Source organism: Salvelinus fontinalis, chromosome 29, assembly GCF_029448725.1.
Source record: "Salvelinus fontinalis isolate EN_2023a chromosome 29, ASM2944872v1, whole genome shotgun sequence".
Taxonomy (NCBI): domain Eukaryota; kingdom Metazoa; phylum Chordata; class Actinopteri; order Salmoniformes; family Salmonidae; genus Salvelinus; species Salvelinus fontinalis.
The window spans coordinates 1,587,636-1,607,323 of NC_074693.1; the positions used below are offsets into that span (position 1 = coordinate 1,587,636).

At 48.9% G+C, this 19,688-nt stretch overlaps 1 protein-coding gene across 2 annotated transcripts in view; it reads right to left on the reverse strand.

Moving 5' to 3' along the window:
* LOC129827319 (PDZ and LIM domain protein 7-like) overlaps positions 1 to 19,688 on the reverse strand; it is a 175,726-nt gene that overhangs the window by 26,198 nt on the left and 129,840 nt on the right. Inside the window, exons 7-8 of one of the 2 annotated variants that reach the window (XM_055888057.1) lie at positions 9,977 to 10,131; positions 6,842 to 6,878 (exon numbers count right to left, since the gene is read on the reverse strand). The exons of the other annotated variant lie outside the window; for it this stretch is intronic. Of the exons in view, the coding sequence (XP_055744032.1) occupies positions 6,842 to 6,878; positions 9,977 to 10,131 (192 nt within the window). The remainder of the gene's footprint in view (positions 1 to 6,841; positions 6,879 to 9,976; positions 10,132 to 19,688) is intronic. 2 annotated transcript variants of the gene reach the window in all.

Genomic DNA, 19,688 nt, shown 5'->3' on the forward strand with positions numbered 1-19,688 from the left:
AGAATCAGAACTACAGAATCAAAACTAGAACTACAGAATCAGAACTACAGAATCAGAACTAGAACTACAGAATCAGAACTAGAACTACAGAATCAGAACTAGAACTACAGAATCAGAACTACAGAATCAAAACTAGAACTACAGAATCAGAACTAGAACTACAGAATCAGAACTACAGAATCAAAACTAGAACTACAGAATCAGAACTAGAACTACAGAATCAGAACTAGAACTACAGAATCAGAACTACAGAATCAGAACTAGAACTACAGAATCAGAACTACAGGATCAGAACTAGAACTACAGAATCAGAACTAGAACTACAGAATCAGAACTACAGGATCAGAACTAGAACTACAGAATCAGAACTACAGGATCAGAACTAGAACTACAGAATCAGAACTAGAACTACAGAATCAGAACTACAGGATCAGAACTAGAAGTACAGAATCAGAACTACAGGATCAGAACTAGAACTACAGAATCAGAACTAGAACTACAGAATCAGAACTACAGGATCAGAACTAGAAGTACAGAATCAGAACTACAGGATCAGAACTAGAACTACAGAATCAGAATAGCGGAATAAAGAATAGAACAGGAAGAACAGCCTGAACAGTGCAGTTCCAACAGCTGTGCACCCCCCCCCCCCCCCCCCCCCCCTCCCCTGTTTAGATAACTCTGAGCAACACAGTTTAATATGAGGAGCAGGACTTTACAACCCACACCTGGGTCAGATACATACGTCAAACACTGTAGAAATCTTGAGGTGCACTTGATTTGGGACAGGCCTGAAGTTCAAACTCCTCCTCGCACCTCAGGTATTTGATCAATCAACCAATCCATGTATTTGACGTATGTGTTGACCCCCAGGTCTGCTACAAACACAAGGTGATCAACGAGGAGAAGTGAACGTGACAGATGTATTGATTAGTGATCATAGATCCTCTATTTGATCGATCTTTATATTTTTAAATTAACTTGTTTCTTAATTCCTCCGTCTGTATATCTGACGGGTGTGTCATCTGCCGTTCGTTGGAATATCGGGCTATCATCGTTTGAGTCGTCGTCGTCATGGCTATCGATCGCTTAGGGCTCAGGCCCGGCATTGCATGTTGCCGTGGTGACGCTCAGGACTTGATGTTGAGGGCGCGTGCGGACCTCTCGTGGTGCCAGTCCCTCAGACGGGCGTAACGGGGGCTCTTAATCTCTGTAAGGAACTTTTCCCTAACCAGCCAGAGAGAAAGAGCGAGAGAGAGCGAGAGAGAGGTGGAGAGAGAGAAAATTGACAGGAAATGAAGACAGACAGAAATATGTCTAACAGAGAATTCAGCATGCAACGGGAACGGTAAAACTACATCACAACTCAAAACAGGAAAAAGGTCCTGGAACAAGACCTGTAACCAAACCACCTGTATAACACACCAAACCACCTGTATAACTCACCAAACCACCTGTATAACACACCAAACCACCTGTATAACACACCAAACCACCTGTTTAACTCACCAAACCACCTGTATAACACACCAAACCACCTGTATAACTCACCAAACCACCTGTATAACACACCAAACCACCTGTATAACACACCAAACCACCTGTATAACACACCAAACCACCTGTTTAACTCACCAAACCACCTGTATAACACACCAAACCACCTGTATAACACACCAAACCACCTGTATAACACACCAAACCACCTGTACAACACACCAAACCACCTGTACAACACACCAAACCACCTGCATAACTCACACCAAACCACCTGTATAACTCACACCAAACTACCTGTATAACTCACACACCAAACTACCTGTATAACTCACACACCAAACCACCTGTATAACACACCAAACCACCTGTATAACACACACCAAACCACCTGTATAACTCACACCAAACCACCTGTATAACACACACCAAACCACCTGTATAACACACACCAAACCACCTGTATAACACACCAAACCACCTGTATAACACACCAAACCACCTGTATAACTCACCAAACCACCTGTATAACACACCAAACCACCTGTATAACACACCAAACCACCTGTATAACACACCAAACCACCTGTATAACTCACCAAACCACCTGTATAACACACCAAACCACCTGTATAACACACCAAACCACCTGTATAACACACCAAACCACCTGTTTAACACACCAAACCACCTGTATAACACACCAAACCACCTGTATAACTCACCAAACCACCTGTATAACACACCAAACCACCTGTATAACACACCAAACCACCTGTATAACACACCAAACCACCTATTTAACTCACCAAACCACCTGTATAACACACCAAACCACCTGTATAACACACCAAACCACCTGTATAACACACCAAACCACCTGTACAACACACCAAACCACCTGTACAACACACCAAACCACCTGCATAACTCACACCAAACCACCTGTATAACTCACACCAAACCACCTGTATAACACACCAAACTACCTATATAACTCACACACAAAACCACCTGTATAACACACCAAACCACCTGTATAACACACACCAAACCACCTGTATAACTCACACCAAACCACCTGTATAACACACACCAAACCACCTGTATAACACACACCAAACCACCTGTATAACACAACAAACAACCTGTATAACTCACACCAAACCACCTGTATAACTCACCAAACCACCTGTATAACACACCAAACCACCTGTATAACACACCAAACCACCTGTATAACTCACCAAACCACCTGTATAACTCACCAAACCACCTGTATAACACACCAAACCACCTGTATAACACACCAAACCACCTGTTTAACACACCAAACCACCTGTATAACACACCAAACCACCTGTATAACACACCAAACCACCTATATAACTCACACACCAAACCACCTGTATAACACACCAAAGCACCTGTACAACACACCAAACCACCTGTATAACTCACACCAAACCACCTGTATAACTCACACCAAACCACCTGTATAACTCACACCAAACCACCTGTATAACACACCAAACCACCTGTATAACTCACACACCAAACCACCTGTATAACACACCAAACCACCTGTATAACACACCAAACCACCTGTATAACTCACACCAAACCACCTGTATAACACACACACCAAACCACCTGTATAACACACCAAACCACCTGTATAACACACCAAACCACCTGTATAACACACCAAACCACGTGTATAACTCACACCAAACCACCTGTATAACACACCAAACCACCTGTATAACACACACACCAAACCACCTGTATAACACACACACCAAACCACCTGTACAACACACCAAACCACCTGTATAACACACCAAACCACCTGTATAACTATCCAAACCACCTGTATAACACACCAAACCACCTGTATAACACACCAAACCACCTGTATAACACACCAAACCACCTGTACAACACACCAAACCACCTGTACAACACACCAAACCACCTGTATAACTCACACCAAACCACCTGTATAACACAGCAAACCACCTGTATAACTCACACCAAACCACCTGTATAACACACACACCAAACCACCTGTATAACACACCAAACCACCTGTATAACTCACACACCAAACCACCTGTATAACACACCAAACCACCTGTATAACTCACCAAACCACCTGTATAACACACCAAACCACCTGTATAACACACCAAACCACCTGTTTAACTCACCAAACCACCTGTATAACACACCAAACCACCTGTATAACACACCAAACCACCTGTATAACTCACCAAACCACCTGTATAACACACCAAACCACCTGTATAACACACCAAACCACCTGTATAACACACCAAACCACCTGTTTAACTCACCAAACCACCTGTATAACACACCAAACCACCTGTATAACACACCAAACCACCTGTATAACACACCAAACCACCTGTACAACACACCAAACCACCTGTACAACACACCAAACCACCTGCATAACTCACACCAAACCACCTGTATAACTCACACCAAACCACCTGTATAACACACCAAACTACCTGTATAACTCACACACCAAACCACCTGTATAACACACCAAACCACCTGTATAACACACACCAAACCACCTGTATAACTCACACCAAACCACCTGTATAACACACACCAAACCACCTGTATAACACACCAAACCACCTGTATAACACACCAAACCACCTGTATAACTCACACCAAACCACCTGTATAACTCACCAAACCACCTGTATAACACACCAAACCACCTGTATAACACACCAAACCACCTGTATAACACACCAAACCACCTGTATAACACACCAAACCACCTGTATAACTCACCAAACCACCTGTATACCACACCAAACCACCTGTATAACACACCAAACCACCTGTATAACACACCAAACCACCTGTTTAACACACCAAACCACCTGTATAACACACCAAACCACCTGTATAACTCACCAAACCACCTGTATAACACACCAAACCACCTGTATAACACACCAAACCACCTGTATAACACACCAAACCACCTATTTAACTCACCAAACCACCTGTATAACACACCAAACCACCTGTATAACACACCAAACCACCTGTATAACACACCAAACCACCTGTACAACACACCAAACCACCTGTACAACACACCAAACCACCTGTATAACTCACACCAAACCACCTGTATAACACACCAAACTACCTATATAACTCACACACAAAACCACCTGTATAACACACCAAACCACCTGTATAACACACACCAAACCACCTGTATAACTCACACCAAACCACCTGTATAACACACACCAAACCACCTGTATAACACACACCAAACCACCTGTATAACACACCAAACCACCTGTATAACTCACACCAAACCACCTGTATAACTCACCAAACCACCTGTATAACACACCAAACCACCTGTATAACACACCAAACCACCTGTATAACTCACCAAACCACCTGTATAACTCACCAAACCACCTGTATAACACACCAAACCACCTGTATAACACACCAAACCACCTGTTTAACACACCAAACCACCTGTATAACACACCAAACCACCTGTATAACACACCAAACCACCTATATAACTCACACACCAAACCACCTGTATAACACACCAAAGCACCTGTACAACACACCAAACCACCTGTATAACTCACACCAAACCACCTGTATAACTCACACCAAACCACCTGTATAATTCACACCAAACCACCTGTATAACACACCAAACCACCTGTATAACTCACACACCAAACCACCTGTATAACACACCAAACCACCTGTATAACACACCAAACCACCTGTATAACTCAAACCACCTGTATAACTCACACCAAACCACCTGTATAACACACACACCAAACCACCTGTATAACACACCAAACCACCTGTATAACACACCAAACCACCTGTATAACACACCAAACCACCTGTATAACTCACACCAAACCACCTGTATAACTCACACCAAACCACCTGTATAACACACCAAACCACCTGTATAACACACACACCAAACCACCTGTATAACACACACACCAAACCACCTGTACAACACACCAAACCACCTGTATAACACACCAAACCACCTGTATAACTATCCAAACCACCTGTATAACACACCAAACCACCTGTATAACACACCAAACCACCTGTATAACACACCAAACCACCTGTACAACACACCAAACCACCTGTACAACACACCAAACCACCTGTATAACTCACACCAAACCACCTGTATAACTCACACCAAACCACCTGTATAACACACCAAACCACCTGTATAACACACACACCAAACCACCTGTATAACACACCAAACCACCTGTATAACTCACACACCAAACCACCTGTATAACACACCAAACCACCTGTATAACTCACACCAAACCACCTGTATAACACACACACCAAACCACCTGTATAACACACCAAACCACCTGTATAAGACACCAAACCACCTGTATAACACACCAAACCACCTGTATAACACACCAAACCACCTGTATAACACACCAAACCACCTGTATAACACACCAAACCACCTGTATAACTCACCAAACCACCTGTATAACTCACCAAACCACCTGTATAACACACCAAACCACCTGTATAACACACCAAACCACCTGTATAACACACCAAACCACCTGTATAACACACCAAACCACCTGTATAACACACCACACCACCTGTATAACACACCACACCACCTGTATAACACACCAAACCACCTGTATAACACACCAAACCACCTGTATAACACACCAAACCACCTGTATAACACACCAAACCACCTGTATAACACACCAAACCACCTGTATAACACACCAAACCACCTGTATAACACACCAAACCACCTGTATAACTCACCAAACCACCTGTATAACACACCAAACCACCGGTATAACACACCAAACCACCTGTATAACTCACCAAACCACCTGTATAACACACCAAACCACCTGTATAACATACCAAACCACCTGTACAACTCACCAAACCACATGCTGAAGCGTAAAACTGCTGAAGTCCATAACTCAACTGTTGAGTTCTACTAGAAGTCTTTAAAGGTGAACTCAGCAAGATGAAGACATCACCATGCCCACATTGGGAAGTAGGACGTTGCCTCGTTTTGTGTGTAATGATTCATCTTGCAGAGTGTACCTTTATCGTTAGCTGTAACACACAAGCATGTCAGCATCGGCCATAACTTTACAGTAACACACCTTCACCACACAGCCTTTAAACACACAGACTATACCAGAGTCAGCTTTAGATATGACACAGACATAGCTTTACAAACACACAGGGTGTTTACCTGGCCCTCTTCATTGTCTCATCATCTGGGTCCTGCACTGAGAGAGCCAGGGGAAACACACATCATCAGAACGCCCCTAATTACATTTTACACTGTTATGATACAACTATTGACTCCTTTCTGGGGCCCCGTGTCAAACTTTCTCTCCCTCTCCTGGACCTCTTGTCCCATCTGGGGCCCCGTGTCAAACTTTCTCTCCCTCTCCTGGACCTATTGTCCCATCTGGGGCCCCGTGTCAAACTTTCTCTCCCTCGCCTGGGCTTCTCGTCCCATCTGGGGCCCCGTGTAAACTTTCTCTCCCTCTCCTGGACCTCTTGTCCCATCTGGGGCCCCGTGTCAAACTTTCTCTCCCTCTCCTGGACCTCTTGTCCCATCTGGGGCCCCGTGTCAAACTTTCTCTCCCTCTCTCCTGGACCTCTTGTCCCATCTGGGGCCCCGTGTCAAACTTTCTCTCCCTCTCCTGGACCTGTTGTCCCATCTGGGGCCCCGTGTCAAACTTTCTCTCCCTCTCCTGGACCTCTTGTCCCATCTGGGGCCCCGTGTCAAACTTTCTCTCCCTAGCCTGGACCTCTTGTCCCATCTGGGGCCCCGTGTCAAACTTTCTCTCCCTAGCCTGGACCTCTTGTCCCATCTGGGGCCCCATGTCAAACTTTCTCTCCCTCTCTCCTGGACCTCTTGTCCCATCTGGGGCCCCGTGTCAAACTTTCTCTCCCTCTCCTGGACGTTTTGTCCCATCTGGGGCCCCGTGTCAAACTTTCTCTCCCTAGCCTGGACCTCTTGTCCCATCTGGGGCCCCGTGTCAAACTTTCTCTCCCTCTCCTGGACCTTTTGTCCCATCTGGGGCCCCGTGTCAAACGTTCTCTCCCTCTCCTGGACCTCTTGTCCCATCTGGGGCCCCGTGTCAAACTTTCTCTCCCTCTCCTGGACCTTTTGTCCCATCTGGGGCCCCGTGTCAAACGTTCTCTCCCTCTCCTGGACCTTTTGTCCCATCTGGGGCCCCGTGTCAAACGTTCTCTCCCTCTTCTGGACCTTTTGTCCCATCTGGGGCCCCGTGTCAAACTTTCTCTCCCTCTCCTGGACCTGTTGTCCCATCTGGGGCCCAGTGTCAAACTTTCTCTCCCTCTCCTGGACATCTTGTCCCATCTGGGGCCCGTGTCAAACTTTCTCTCCATCTCCTGGACCTCTTGTCCCATCTGGGGCCCCGTGTCAAACTTTCTCTCCCTCTCCTGGACCTCTTGTCCCATCTGGGGCCCCGTGTCAAACTTTCTCTCCCTCTCTCCTGGACCTCTTGTCCCATCTGGGGCCCCATGTCAAACTTTCTCTCCCTCTCCTGGACCTCTTGTCCCATCTGGGGCCCCATGTCAAACTTTCTCTCCCTCTCCTGGACCTCTTGTCCCATCTGGGGCCCCGTGTCAAACTTTCTCTCCCTCTCTCCTGGACCTCTTGTCCCATCTGGGGCCCCATGTCAAACTTTCTCTCCCTCTCCTGGACCTCTTGTCTCATCTGGGGCCCCATGTCAAACTTTCTCTCCCTCTCCTGGACTTCTTGTCCCATCTGAGGCCCCGTGTCAAACTTTCTCTCCCTCTCCTGGACCTCTTGTCCCATCTGGGGCCCCGTGTCAATCTTTCTCTCCCTCGCCTGGACCTCTCGTCCCATCTGGGGCCCCGTGTAAACTGTCTCTCCCTCTCCTGGGCTTCTCGTCCCATCTGGGGCCCCGTGTAAACTGTCTCTCCCTCTCCTGGGCTTCTCGTCCCATCTGGGGCCCCGTGTAAACTGTCTCTCCCTCTCCTGGACCTCTTGTCCCATCTGGACCACTGACACCTCTCTATCAATTATATTTACAACGTGTTAAAGAATAGAGAAATGTCAAATGTTATATTATTGTCTATGTACAGTATTATAACAATGTTCAAGTAGTTGAAGTATAAAAGGGAAAATAAATAAACATATCAATATAGTTTCTATTTACAATGTTATTTGTTCTCCACTGGTTGTCCTTTTCTCATGGTAATGGGCCACACGTCTTGCTGCTGTGATTGCACATTGCATTATTTCGCCTAACAGATATGGGAGTTTATCAATGTTTAATTTGTTTTCAAATTCTTTGTGGGTCTGTGTAATCTGAGGGAAATATGTCTCTCTAATATGGTCATACATTGGGCAGGAGGTCAGAAAGTGCAGCTCAGTTTCCACCTCATTTTGTGGGCAGTGAGCACATAGCCTGTCTTCTCTTGAGAGACAGGTCTGCCTACGGCGGCCTTTCTCAATAGCAAGGCTATGCTCACTGAGTCTGTACATAGTCAAAGCTTTCCTTAAGTTTGGGTCAGTCACAATGGTCAGGTATTCTGCCGCGGTGTACTCTCAGTTTAGGGACAAAATAGCATTATAGTTTGCTCTGTTATTTGGTTGATTCTTTCCAGTGTGTAAAATAGTTATCATTTTGCTTCCTCATAATTTGGTTTGGTCTAAATGTGTTTCTGTCCTGGCGCTCTGATGGGTCTGTTTGTGAACAGAGCCCCAGAACCAGCTGGCTGAGGAGATTCTTCTCCAGGTTTATCTCTCTGTAGGTGAGGGGTTTGTGGTGGATTTTGTGAATTTTTGGTTGGTTAGAAGACCCCAGACCTCACAATCATTCTGGGCAATGGGTTCAATAACTAATTGAAGTATTTTTTGCCAGATCCTAATTAGGATGTAGAGTTTTTTGTTCCTTTTGATGGTGTAGAAGGCACTTCATGCCTCTTAGATCCTTCAAAAACCTTGTGGAAGTTACCTGTGGTGCTGATGTTTAGGCTGGTGTAGTTCTTTGTGTGTTCTAGGACAGCAGTTTCTAGATTTAATTTGTAATTGTTGTCTTGGCTACTGGACATTTTTTTTTTAAACAACAATTTTGTCTTACTGAGATTCACTGTCTGGGCACAAGTCTGACAAAATCTGTGCAGAAGATCTAGGTGCTGCTGTAGACCCTCCTTTGTTTGGGGACAAAAGCACCAGATCATCAGCAAACAGTAGACATTTGATTTCCGAGTCTAGTAGGGTGAGGCCCGGGTGCTGCAGACTGTTCTAGTGCCCTCGCCAATTCACTGATATTTTTATGTTGAACACTGATATCTCTCTCTCGACCACGGACTCACTCACTGTAGTCGGTGCCTGTGAGCTGAGCCAGCATGCGGAAGGAGCGGGACTGGGTGGTGCCTGTGCGGGGCTGCCAATCCTGAGTGTCCTCGATCAGCCTCTTCTTGCTGCGGTCGTTGGGGATGAACATGGTGATGCCATCCACCCGCAGACCGTGCCTAGTACACACACCCCACGTCACCACAATGTTAATATAACGTTAACAACAAAGGACCATGCACAGGACACGCGCAACCTTCCCACAACGTTCCCACAACGTTAACATAACAAACCGTGCCAACACACACATGGCATTATCAATGTTGAAACAACCACGACGTGAACCCAGCGACGGGCAAGCGAAGAACAATAGCTAATAATTATAAAACATTACCACACACGGATTATTGGACTTATGGACACACAGATACTATAGACAGACTACTATAGACAGACTACTATAGACAGACTACTACAGACAGACTACTATAGACAGACTACTATAGACAGACTACTATAGACAGACTACTATAGACAGACTACTACAGAGAGACAGACTACTACAGACAGACTACTATAGACAGACTACTATAGACAGACTACTATAGACAGACTACTATAGACAGACTACTACAGACAGACAGACTACTACAGACAGACAGACTACTATAGACAGACTACTATAGACAGACTACTATAGACAGACTACTATAGACAGACTACTATAGACAGACTACTATAGACAGACTACTATAGACAGACTACTATAGACAGACTACTATAGACAGACTACTATAGACAGACTACTATAGACACACTACTATAGACAGACTACTATAGACAGACTACTATAGACAGACTACTACAGACAGACTACTACAGACAGACTACTACAGACAGACAGACTACTACAGACAGACAGACTACTACAGACAGACAGACAGACTACTATAGACAGACTACTATAGACAGACTACTATAGACAGACTACTATAGACAGACTACTATAGACAGACTACTACAGACAGACTACTATAGACAGACTACTATAGACACACTACTATAGACAGACTACTATAGACAGACTACTATAGACAGACTGTTACAGACAGACTACTACAGAGAGACAGACTACTATAGACAGACTACTATAGACAGACTACTATAGACAGACTACTACAGACAGACTACTACAGACAGACTACTATAGACAGACTACTATAGACAGACTACTATAGACAGACTATTATAGACAGACTACTATAGACAGACTACTATAGACAGACTACTATAGACAGACTACTATAGACAGACTACTATAGACAGACTGTTACAGACAGACAGACTACTATAGACAGACTACTATAGACAGACTACTATAGACAGACTACTTTAGACAGACTGCTATAGACAGACTGCTATAGACAGACTACTACAGAGAGACAGACTACTACAGACAGACTACTATAGACAGACTGCTATAGACAGACTGCTATAGACAGACTGCTATAGACAGACTACTATAGACAGACTACTACAGAGAGACAGACTACTACAGACAGACTACTACAGACAGACTACTATAGACAGACTACTACAGACAGACTACTACAGACAGACTACTACAGACAGACTACTACAGACAGACAGACTACTACAGACAGACTACTATAGACAGACTACTACAGAGAGACAGACTACTACAGACAGACTGCTACAGACAGACAGACTACTATAGACAGACTACTATAGACAGACTACTATAGACAGACTACTATAGACAGACTACTATAGACACACTACTATAGACAGACTACTATAGACAGACTACTATAGACACACTACTATAGACAGACTACTACAGAGAGACAGACTACTATAGACAGACTACTATAGACAGACAATACAGAGAGACAGACAATACAGAGAGACAGACTACTACAGACAGACTACTATAGACAGACTGCTATAGACAGACAGACTACTACAGAGAGACAGACTGCTATAGACAGACTACTATAGACAGACTACTATAGGACACACTACTATAGACAGACTCCTATAGACAGACTACTACAGACAGACTACTACAGACAGACTACTACAGACAGACAGACTACTATAGACAGACTACTTTAGACAGACCACTATAGACAGACTACTACAGACAGACTACTACAGACAGACTACTACAGACAGACTACTACAGACAGACAGACTACAGACAGACAGACTACTATAGACAGACTACTTTAGACAGACTACTATAGACAGACTACTACAGAGAGACAGACTGCTACAGACAGACAGACTACTATAGACAGACTACTACAGACAGACTACTATAGACAGACTACTATAGACAGACTACTACAGACAGACTACTATAGACAGACTACTATACAGACTACTATAGACAGACTACTATAGACAGACTACTACAGAGAGAAAGACTGCTACAGACAGACTGCTACAGACAGACAGACTACTATAGACAGACTACTACAGACAGACTACTATAGACAGACTACTATAGACAGACTACTATACACACTACTATAGACAGACTACTATAGACAGACTACTATAGACAGACTACTACAGACAGACTGCTATAGACAGACTACTATAGACAGACTACTATAGACAGACTACTACAGACAGACAGACTACTATAGACATACAGTACATAACCAACAAACCAGAGCCCTAAATCCCTGGTCAAAAGTAGTGCACTACGTAGGAAATAATATGTCCCCTCTGACGCCGGGTCAATATGTCCCCTCTGACGCCGGGTCAATATGTCCCCTCTGACGCCGGGTCAATATGTCCCCTCTGACGCCGGGTCAATATGTCCCCTCTGACGCCGGGTCAATATGTCCCCTCTGACGCCGGGTCAATATGTCCCCTCTGACGCCGGGTCAATATGTCCCCTCTGACGCCGGGTCAATATGTCCCCTCTGACGCCGGGTCAATATGTCCCCTCTGACGCCGGGTCAATATGTCCCCTCTGACGCCGGGTCAATATGTCCCCTCTGACGCCGGGTCAATATGTCCCCTCTGACGCCGGGTCAATATGTCCCCTCTGACGCCGGGTCAATATGTCCCCTCTGACGCCGGGTCAATATGTCCCCTCTGACGCCGGGTCAATATGTCCCCTCTGACGCCGGGTCAATATGTCCCCTCTGACGCCGGGTCAATATGTCCCCTCTGACGCCGGGTCAATATGTCCCCTCTGACGCCGGGTCAATATGTCCCCTCTGACGCCGGGTCAATATGTCCCCTCTGACGCCGGGTCAATATGTCCCCTCTGACGCCGGGTCAATATGTCCCCTCTGACGCCGGGTCAATATGTCCCCTCTGACGCCGGGTCAATATGTCCCCTCTGACGCCGGGTCAATATGTCCCCTCTGACGCCGGGTCAATATGTCCCCTCTGACGCCGGGTCAATATGTCCCCTCTGACGCCGGGTCAATATGTCCCCTCTGACGCCGGGTCAATATGTCCCCTCTGACGCCGGGTCAATATGTCCCCTCTGACGCCGGGTCAATATGTCCCCTCTGACGCCGGGTCAATATGTCCCCTCTGACGCCGGGTCAATATGTCCCCTCTGACGCCGGGTCAATATGTCCCCTCTGACGCCGGGTCAATATGTCCCCTCTGACGCCGGGTCAATATGTCCCCTCTGACGCCGGGTCAATATGTCCCCTCTGACGCCGGGTCAATATGTCCCCTCTGACGCCGGGTCAATATGTCCCCTCTGACGCCGGGTCAATATGTCCCCTCTGACGCCGGGTCAATATGTCCCCTCTGACGCCGGGTCAATATGTCCCCTCTGACGCCGGGTCAATATGTCCCCTCTGACGCCGGGTCAATATGTCCCCTCTGACGCCGGGTCAATATGTCCCCTCTGACGCCGGGTCAATATGTCCCCTCTGACGCCGGGTCAATATGTCCCCTCTGACGCCGGGTCAATATGTCCCCTCTGACGCCGGGTCAATATGTCCCCTCTGACGCCGGGTCAATATGTCCCCTCTGACGCCGGGTCAATATGTCCCCTCTGACGCCGGGTCAATATGTCCCCTCTGACGCCGGGTCAATATGTCCCCTCTGACGCCGGGTCAATATGTCCCCTCTGACGCCGGGTCAATATGTCCCCTCTGACGCCGGGTCAATATGTCCCCTCTGACGCCGGGTCAATATGTCCCCTCTGACGCCGGGTCAATATGTCCCCTCTGACGCCGGGTCAATATGTCCCCTCTGACGCCGGGTCAATATGTCCCCTCTGACGCCGGGTCAATATGTCCCCTCTGACGCCGGGTCAATATGTCCCCTCTGACGCCGGGTCAATATGTCCCCTCTGACGCCGGGTCAATATGTCCCCTCTGACGCCGGGTCAATATGTCCCCTCTGACGCCGGGTCAATATGTCCCCTCTGACGCCGGGTCAATATGTCCCCTCTGACGCCGTGTCAATATGTCCCCTCTGACGCCGTGTCAATATGTCCCCTCTGACGCCGTGTCAATATGTCCCCTCTGACGGCGTGTCAATATGTCCCCTCTGACGGCGTGTCAATATGTCCCCTCTGACGGCGTGTCCATATGTCCCCTCTGACGCCGTGTCCATATGTCCCCTCTGACGCCGTGTCCATATGTCCCCTCTGACGCCGTGTCCATATGTCCCCTCTGACGCCGTGTCCATATGTCCCCTCTGACGCCGTGTCCATATGTCCCCTCTGACGCCGTGTCCATATGTCCCCTCTGACGCCGTGTCCATATGTCCCCTCTGACGCCGTGTCCATATGTCCCCTCTGACGCCGTGTCCATATGTCCCCTCTGACGCCGTGTCCATATGTCCCCTCTGACGCCGTGTCAATATGTCCCCTCTGACGCCGTGTCAATATGTCCCCTCTGACGCCGTGTCAATATGTCCCCTCTGACGCCGTGTCAATATGTCCCCTCTGACGCCGTGTCAATATGTCCCCTCTGACGCCGTGTCAATATGTCCCCTCTGACGGCGTGTCAATATGTCCCCTCTGACGCCGTGTCCATATGTCCCCTCTGACGGCGTGTCCATATGTCCCCTCTGACGGCGTGTCCATATGTCCCCTCTGACGGCGTGTCCATATGTCCCCTCTGACGCCGTGTCAATATGTCCCCTCTGACGCCGTGTCAATATGTCCCCTCTGACGCCGTGTCAATATGTCCCCTCTGACGCCGTGTCAATATGTCCCCTCTGACGGCGTGTCAATATGTCCCCTCTGACGGCGTGTCAATATGTCCCCTCTGACGCCGTGTCAATATGTCCCCTCTGACGCCGTGTCAATATGTCCCCTCTGACGCCGTGTCAATATGTCCCCTCTGACGCCGTGTCAATATGTCCCCTCTGACGCCGTGTCAATATGTCCCCTCTGACGGCGTGTCAATATGTCCCCTCTGACGGCGTGTCAATATGTCCCCTCTGACGCCGTGTCAATATGTCCCCTCTGACGCCGTGTCAATATGTCCCCTCTGACGCCGTGTCAATATGTCCCCTCTGACGCCGTGTCAATATGTCCCCTCTGACGGCGTGTCAATATGTCCCCTCTGACGCCGTGTCAATATGTCCCCTCTGACGCCGTGTCAATATGTCCCCTCTGACGGCGTGTCAATATGTCCCCTCTGACGGCGTGTCAATATGTCCCCTCTGACGGCGTGTCAATATGTCCCCTCTGACGGCGTGTCAATATGTCCCCTCTGACGGCGTGTCAATATGTCCCCTCTGACGCCGTGTCAATATGTCCCCTCTGACGCCGTGTCAATATGTCCCCTCTGACGCCGTGTCAATATGTCCCCTCTGACGCCGTGTCAATATGTCCCCTCTGACGCCGTGTCAATATGTCCCCTCTGACGCCGTGTCAATATGTCCCCTCTGACGCCGTGTCAATATGTCCCCTCTGACGCCGTGTCAATATGTCCCCTCTGACGCCGTGTCAATATGTCCCCTCTGACGCCGTGTCAATATGTCCCCTCTGACGCCGTGTCAATATGTCCCCTCTGACGCCGTGTCAATATGTCCCCTCTGACGCCGTGTCAATATGTCCCCTCTGACGCCGTGTCAATATGTCCCCTCTGACGCCGTGTCAATATGTCCCCTCTGACGCCGTGTCAATATGTCCCCTCTGACGCCGTGTCAATATGTCCCCTCTGACGCCGTGTCAATATGTCCCCTCTGACGCCGTGTCAATATGTCCCCTCTGACGCCGTGTCAATATGTCCCCTCTGACGCCGTGTCAATATGTCCCCTCTGACGCCGTGTCAATATGTCCCCTCTGACGCCGTGTCAATATGTCCCCTCTGACGCCGTGTCAATATGTCCCCTCTGACGCCGTGTCAATATGTCCCCTCTGACGCCGTGTCAATATGTCCCCTCTGACGCCGTGTCAATATGTCCCCTCTGACGCCGTGTCAATATGTCCCCTCTGACGCCGTGTCAATATGTCCCCTCTGACGCCGTGTCAATATGTCCCCTCTGACGCCGTGTCAATATGTCCCCTCTGACGCCGTGTCAATATGTCCCCTCTGACGCCGTGTCAATATGTCCCCTCTGACGCCGTGTCAATATGTCCCCTCTGACGCCGTGTCAATATGTCCCCTCTGACGCCGTGTCAATATGTCCCCTCTGACGCCGTGTCAATATGTCCCCTCTGACGCCGTGTCAATATGTCCCCTCTGACGCCGTGTCAATATGTCCCCTCTGACGCCGTGTCAATATGTCCCCTCTGACGCCGTGTCAATATGTCCCCTCTGACGCCGTGTCAATATGTCCCCTCTGACGCCGTGTCAATATGTCCCCTCTGACGCCGTGTCAATATGTCCCCTCTGACGCCGTGTCAATATGTCCCCTCTGACGCCGTGTCAATATGTCCCCTCTGACGCCGTGTCAATATGTCCCCTCTGACGCCGTGTCAATATGTCCCCTCTGACGCCGTGTCAATATGTCCCCTCTGACGCCGTGTCAATATGTCCCCTCTGACGCCGTGTCAATATGTCCCCTCTGACGCCGTGTCAATATGTCCCCTCTGACGCCGTGTCAATATGTCCCCTCTGACGCCGTGTCAATATGTCCCCTCTGACGCCGTGTCAATATGTCCCCTCTGACGCCGTGTCAATATGTCCCCTCTGACGCCGTGTCAATATGTCCCCTCTGACGCCGTGTCAATATGTCCCCTCTGACGCCGTGTCAATATGTCCCCTCTGACGCCGTGTCAATATGTCCCCTCTGACGCCGTGTCAATATGTCCCCTCTGACGCCGTGTCAATATGTCCCCTCTGACGCCGTGTCAATATGTCCCCTCTGACGCCGTGTCAATATGTCCCCTCTGACGCCGTGTCAATATGTCCCCTCTGACGCCGTGTCAATATGTCCCCTCTGACGCCGTGTCAATATGTCCCCTCTGACGCCGTGTCAATATGTCCCCTCTGACGCCGTGTCAATATGTCCCCTCTGACGCCGTGTCAATATGTCCCCTCTGACGCCGTGTCAATATGTCCCCTCTGACGGCGTGTCAATATGTCCCCTCTGACGGCGTGTCAATATGTCCCCTCTGACGCCGTGTCAATATGTCCCCTCTGACGCCGTGTCAATATGTCCCCTCTGACGCCGTGTCAATATGTCCCCTCTGACGCCGTGTCAATATGTCCCCTCTGACGCCGTGTCAATATGTCCCCTCTGACGCCGTGTCAATATGTCCCCTCTGACGCCGTGTCAATATGTCCCCTCTGACGCCGTGTCAATATGTCCCCTCTGACGCCGTGTCAATATGTCCCCTCTGACGCCGTGTCAATATGTCCCCTCTGACGCCGTGTCAATATGTCCCCTCTGACGGCGTGTCAATATGTCCCCTCTGACGCCGTGTCAATATGTCCCCTCTGACGCCGTGTCAATATGTCCCCTCTGACGCCGTGTCAATATGTCCCCTCTGACGCCGTGTCAATATGTCCCCTCTGACGCCGTGTCAATATGTCCCCTCTGACGCCGTGTCAATATGTCCCCTCTGACGCCGTGTCAATATGTCCCCTCTGACGCCGTGTCAATATGTCCCCTCTGACGCCGTGTCAATATGTCCCCTCTGACGCCGTGTCAATATGTCCCCTCTGACGCCGTGTCAATATGTCCCCTCTGACGCCGTGTCAATATGTCCCCTCTGACGCCGTGTCAATATGTCCCCTCTGACGCCGTGTCAATATGTCCCCTCTGACGCCGTGTCAATATGTCCCCTCTGACGCCGTGTCAATATGTCCCCTCTGACGCCGTGTCAATATGTCCCCTCTGACGCCGTGTCAATATGTCCCCTCTGACGCCGTGTCAATATGTCCCCTCTGACGCCGTGTCAATATGTCCCCTCTGACGCCGTGTCAATATGTCCCCTCTGACGCCGTGTCAATATGTCCCCTCTGACGCCGTGTCAATATGTCCCCTCTGACGCCGTGTCAATATGTCCCCTCTGACGCCGTGTCAATATGTCCCCTCTGACGCCGTGTCAATATGTCCCCTCTGACGCCGTGTCAATATGTCCCCTCTGACGCCGTGTCAATATGTCCCCTCTGACGCCGTGTCAATATGTCCCCTCTGACGCCGTGTCAATATGTCCCCTCTGACGCCGTGTCAATATGTCCCCTCTGACGCCGTGTCAATATGTCCCCTCTGACGCCGTGTCAATATGTCCCCTCTGACGGCGTGTCAATATGTCCCCTCTGACGGCGTGTCAATATGTCCCCTCTGACGGCGTGTCAATATGTCCCCTCTGACGGCGTGTCAATATGTCCCCTCTGACGCCGTGTCAATATGTCCCCTCTGACGCCGTGTCAATATGTCCCCTCTGACGCCGTGTCAATATGTCCCCTCTGACGCCGTGTCAATATGTCCCCTCTGACGCCGTGTCAATATGTCCCCTCTGACGCCGTGTCAATATGTCCCCTCTGACGCCGTGTCAATATGTCCCCTCTGACGCCGTGTCAATATGTCCCCTCTGACGCCGTGTCAATATGTCCCCTCTGACGGCGTGTCAATATGTCCCCTCTGACGGCGTGTCAATATGTCCCCTCTGACGGCGTGTCAATATGTCCCCTCTGACGCCGTGTCAATATGTCCCCTCTGACGCCGTGTCAATATGTCCCCTCTGACGCCGTGTCAATATGTCCCCTCTGACGCCGTGTCAATATGTCCCCTCTGACGCCGTGTCAATATGTCCCCTCTGACGCCGTGTCAATATGTCCCCTCTGACGCCGTGTCAATATGTCCCCTCTGACGCCGTGTCAATATGTCCCCTCTGACGCCGTGTCAATATGTCCCCTCTGACGCCGTGTCAATATGTCCCCTCTGACGCCGTGTCAATATGTCCCCTCTGACGCCGTGTCAATATGTCCCCTCTGACGCCGTGTCAATATGTCCCCTCTGACGCCGTGTCAATATGTCCCCTCTGACGCCGTGTCAATATGTCCCCTCTGACGCCGTGTCAATATGTCCCCTCTGACGCCGTGTCAATATGTCCTCTCTGACACCGTGTCAATATGTCCCCTCTGACGCCGTGTCAATATGTCCTCTCTGACACCGTGTCAATATGTCCCCTCTGACGCCGTGTCAATATGTCCCCTCTGACGCCGTGTCAATATGTCCTCTCTGACACCGTGTCTAACACTGTGTCTAACACCGTGTCATTATGTCCTCTCTGACACCGTGTCAATATGTCCTCTCT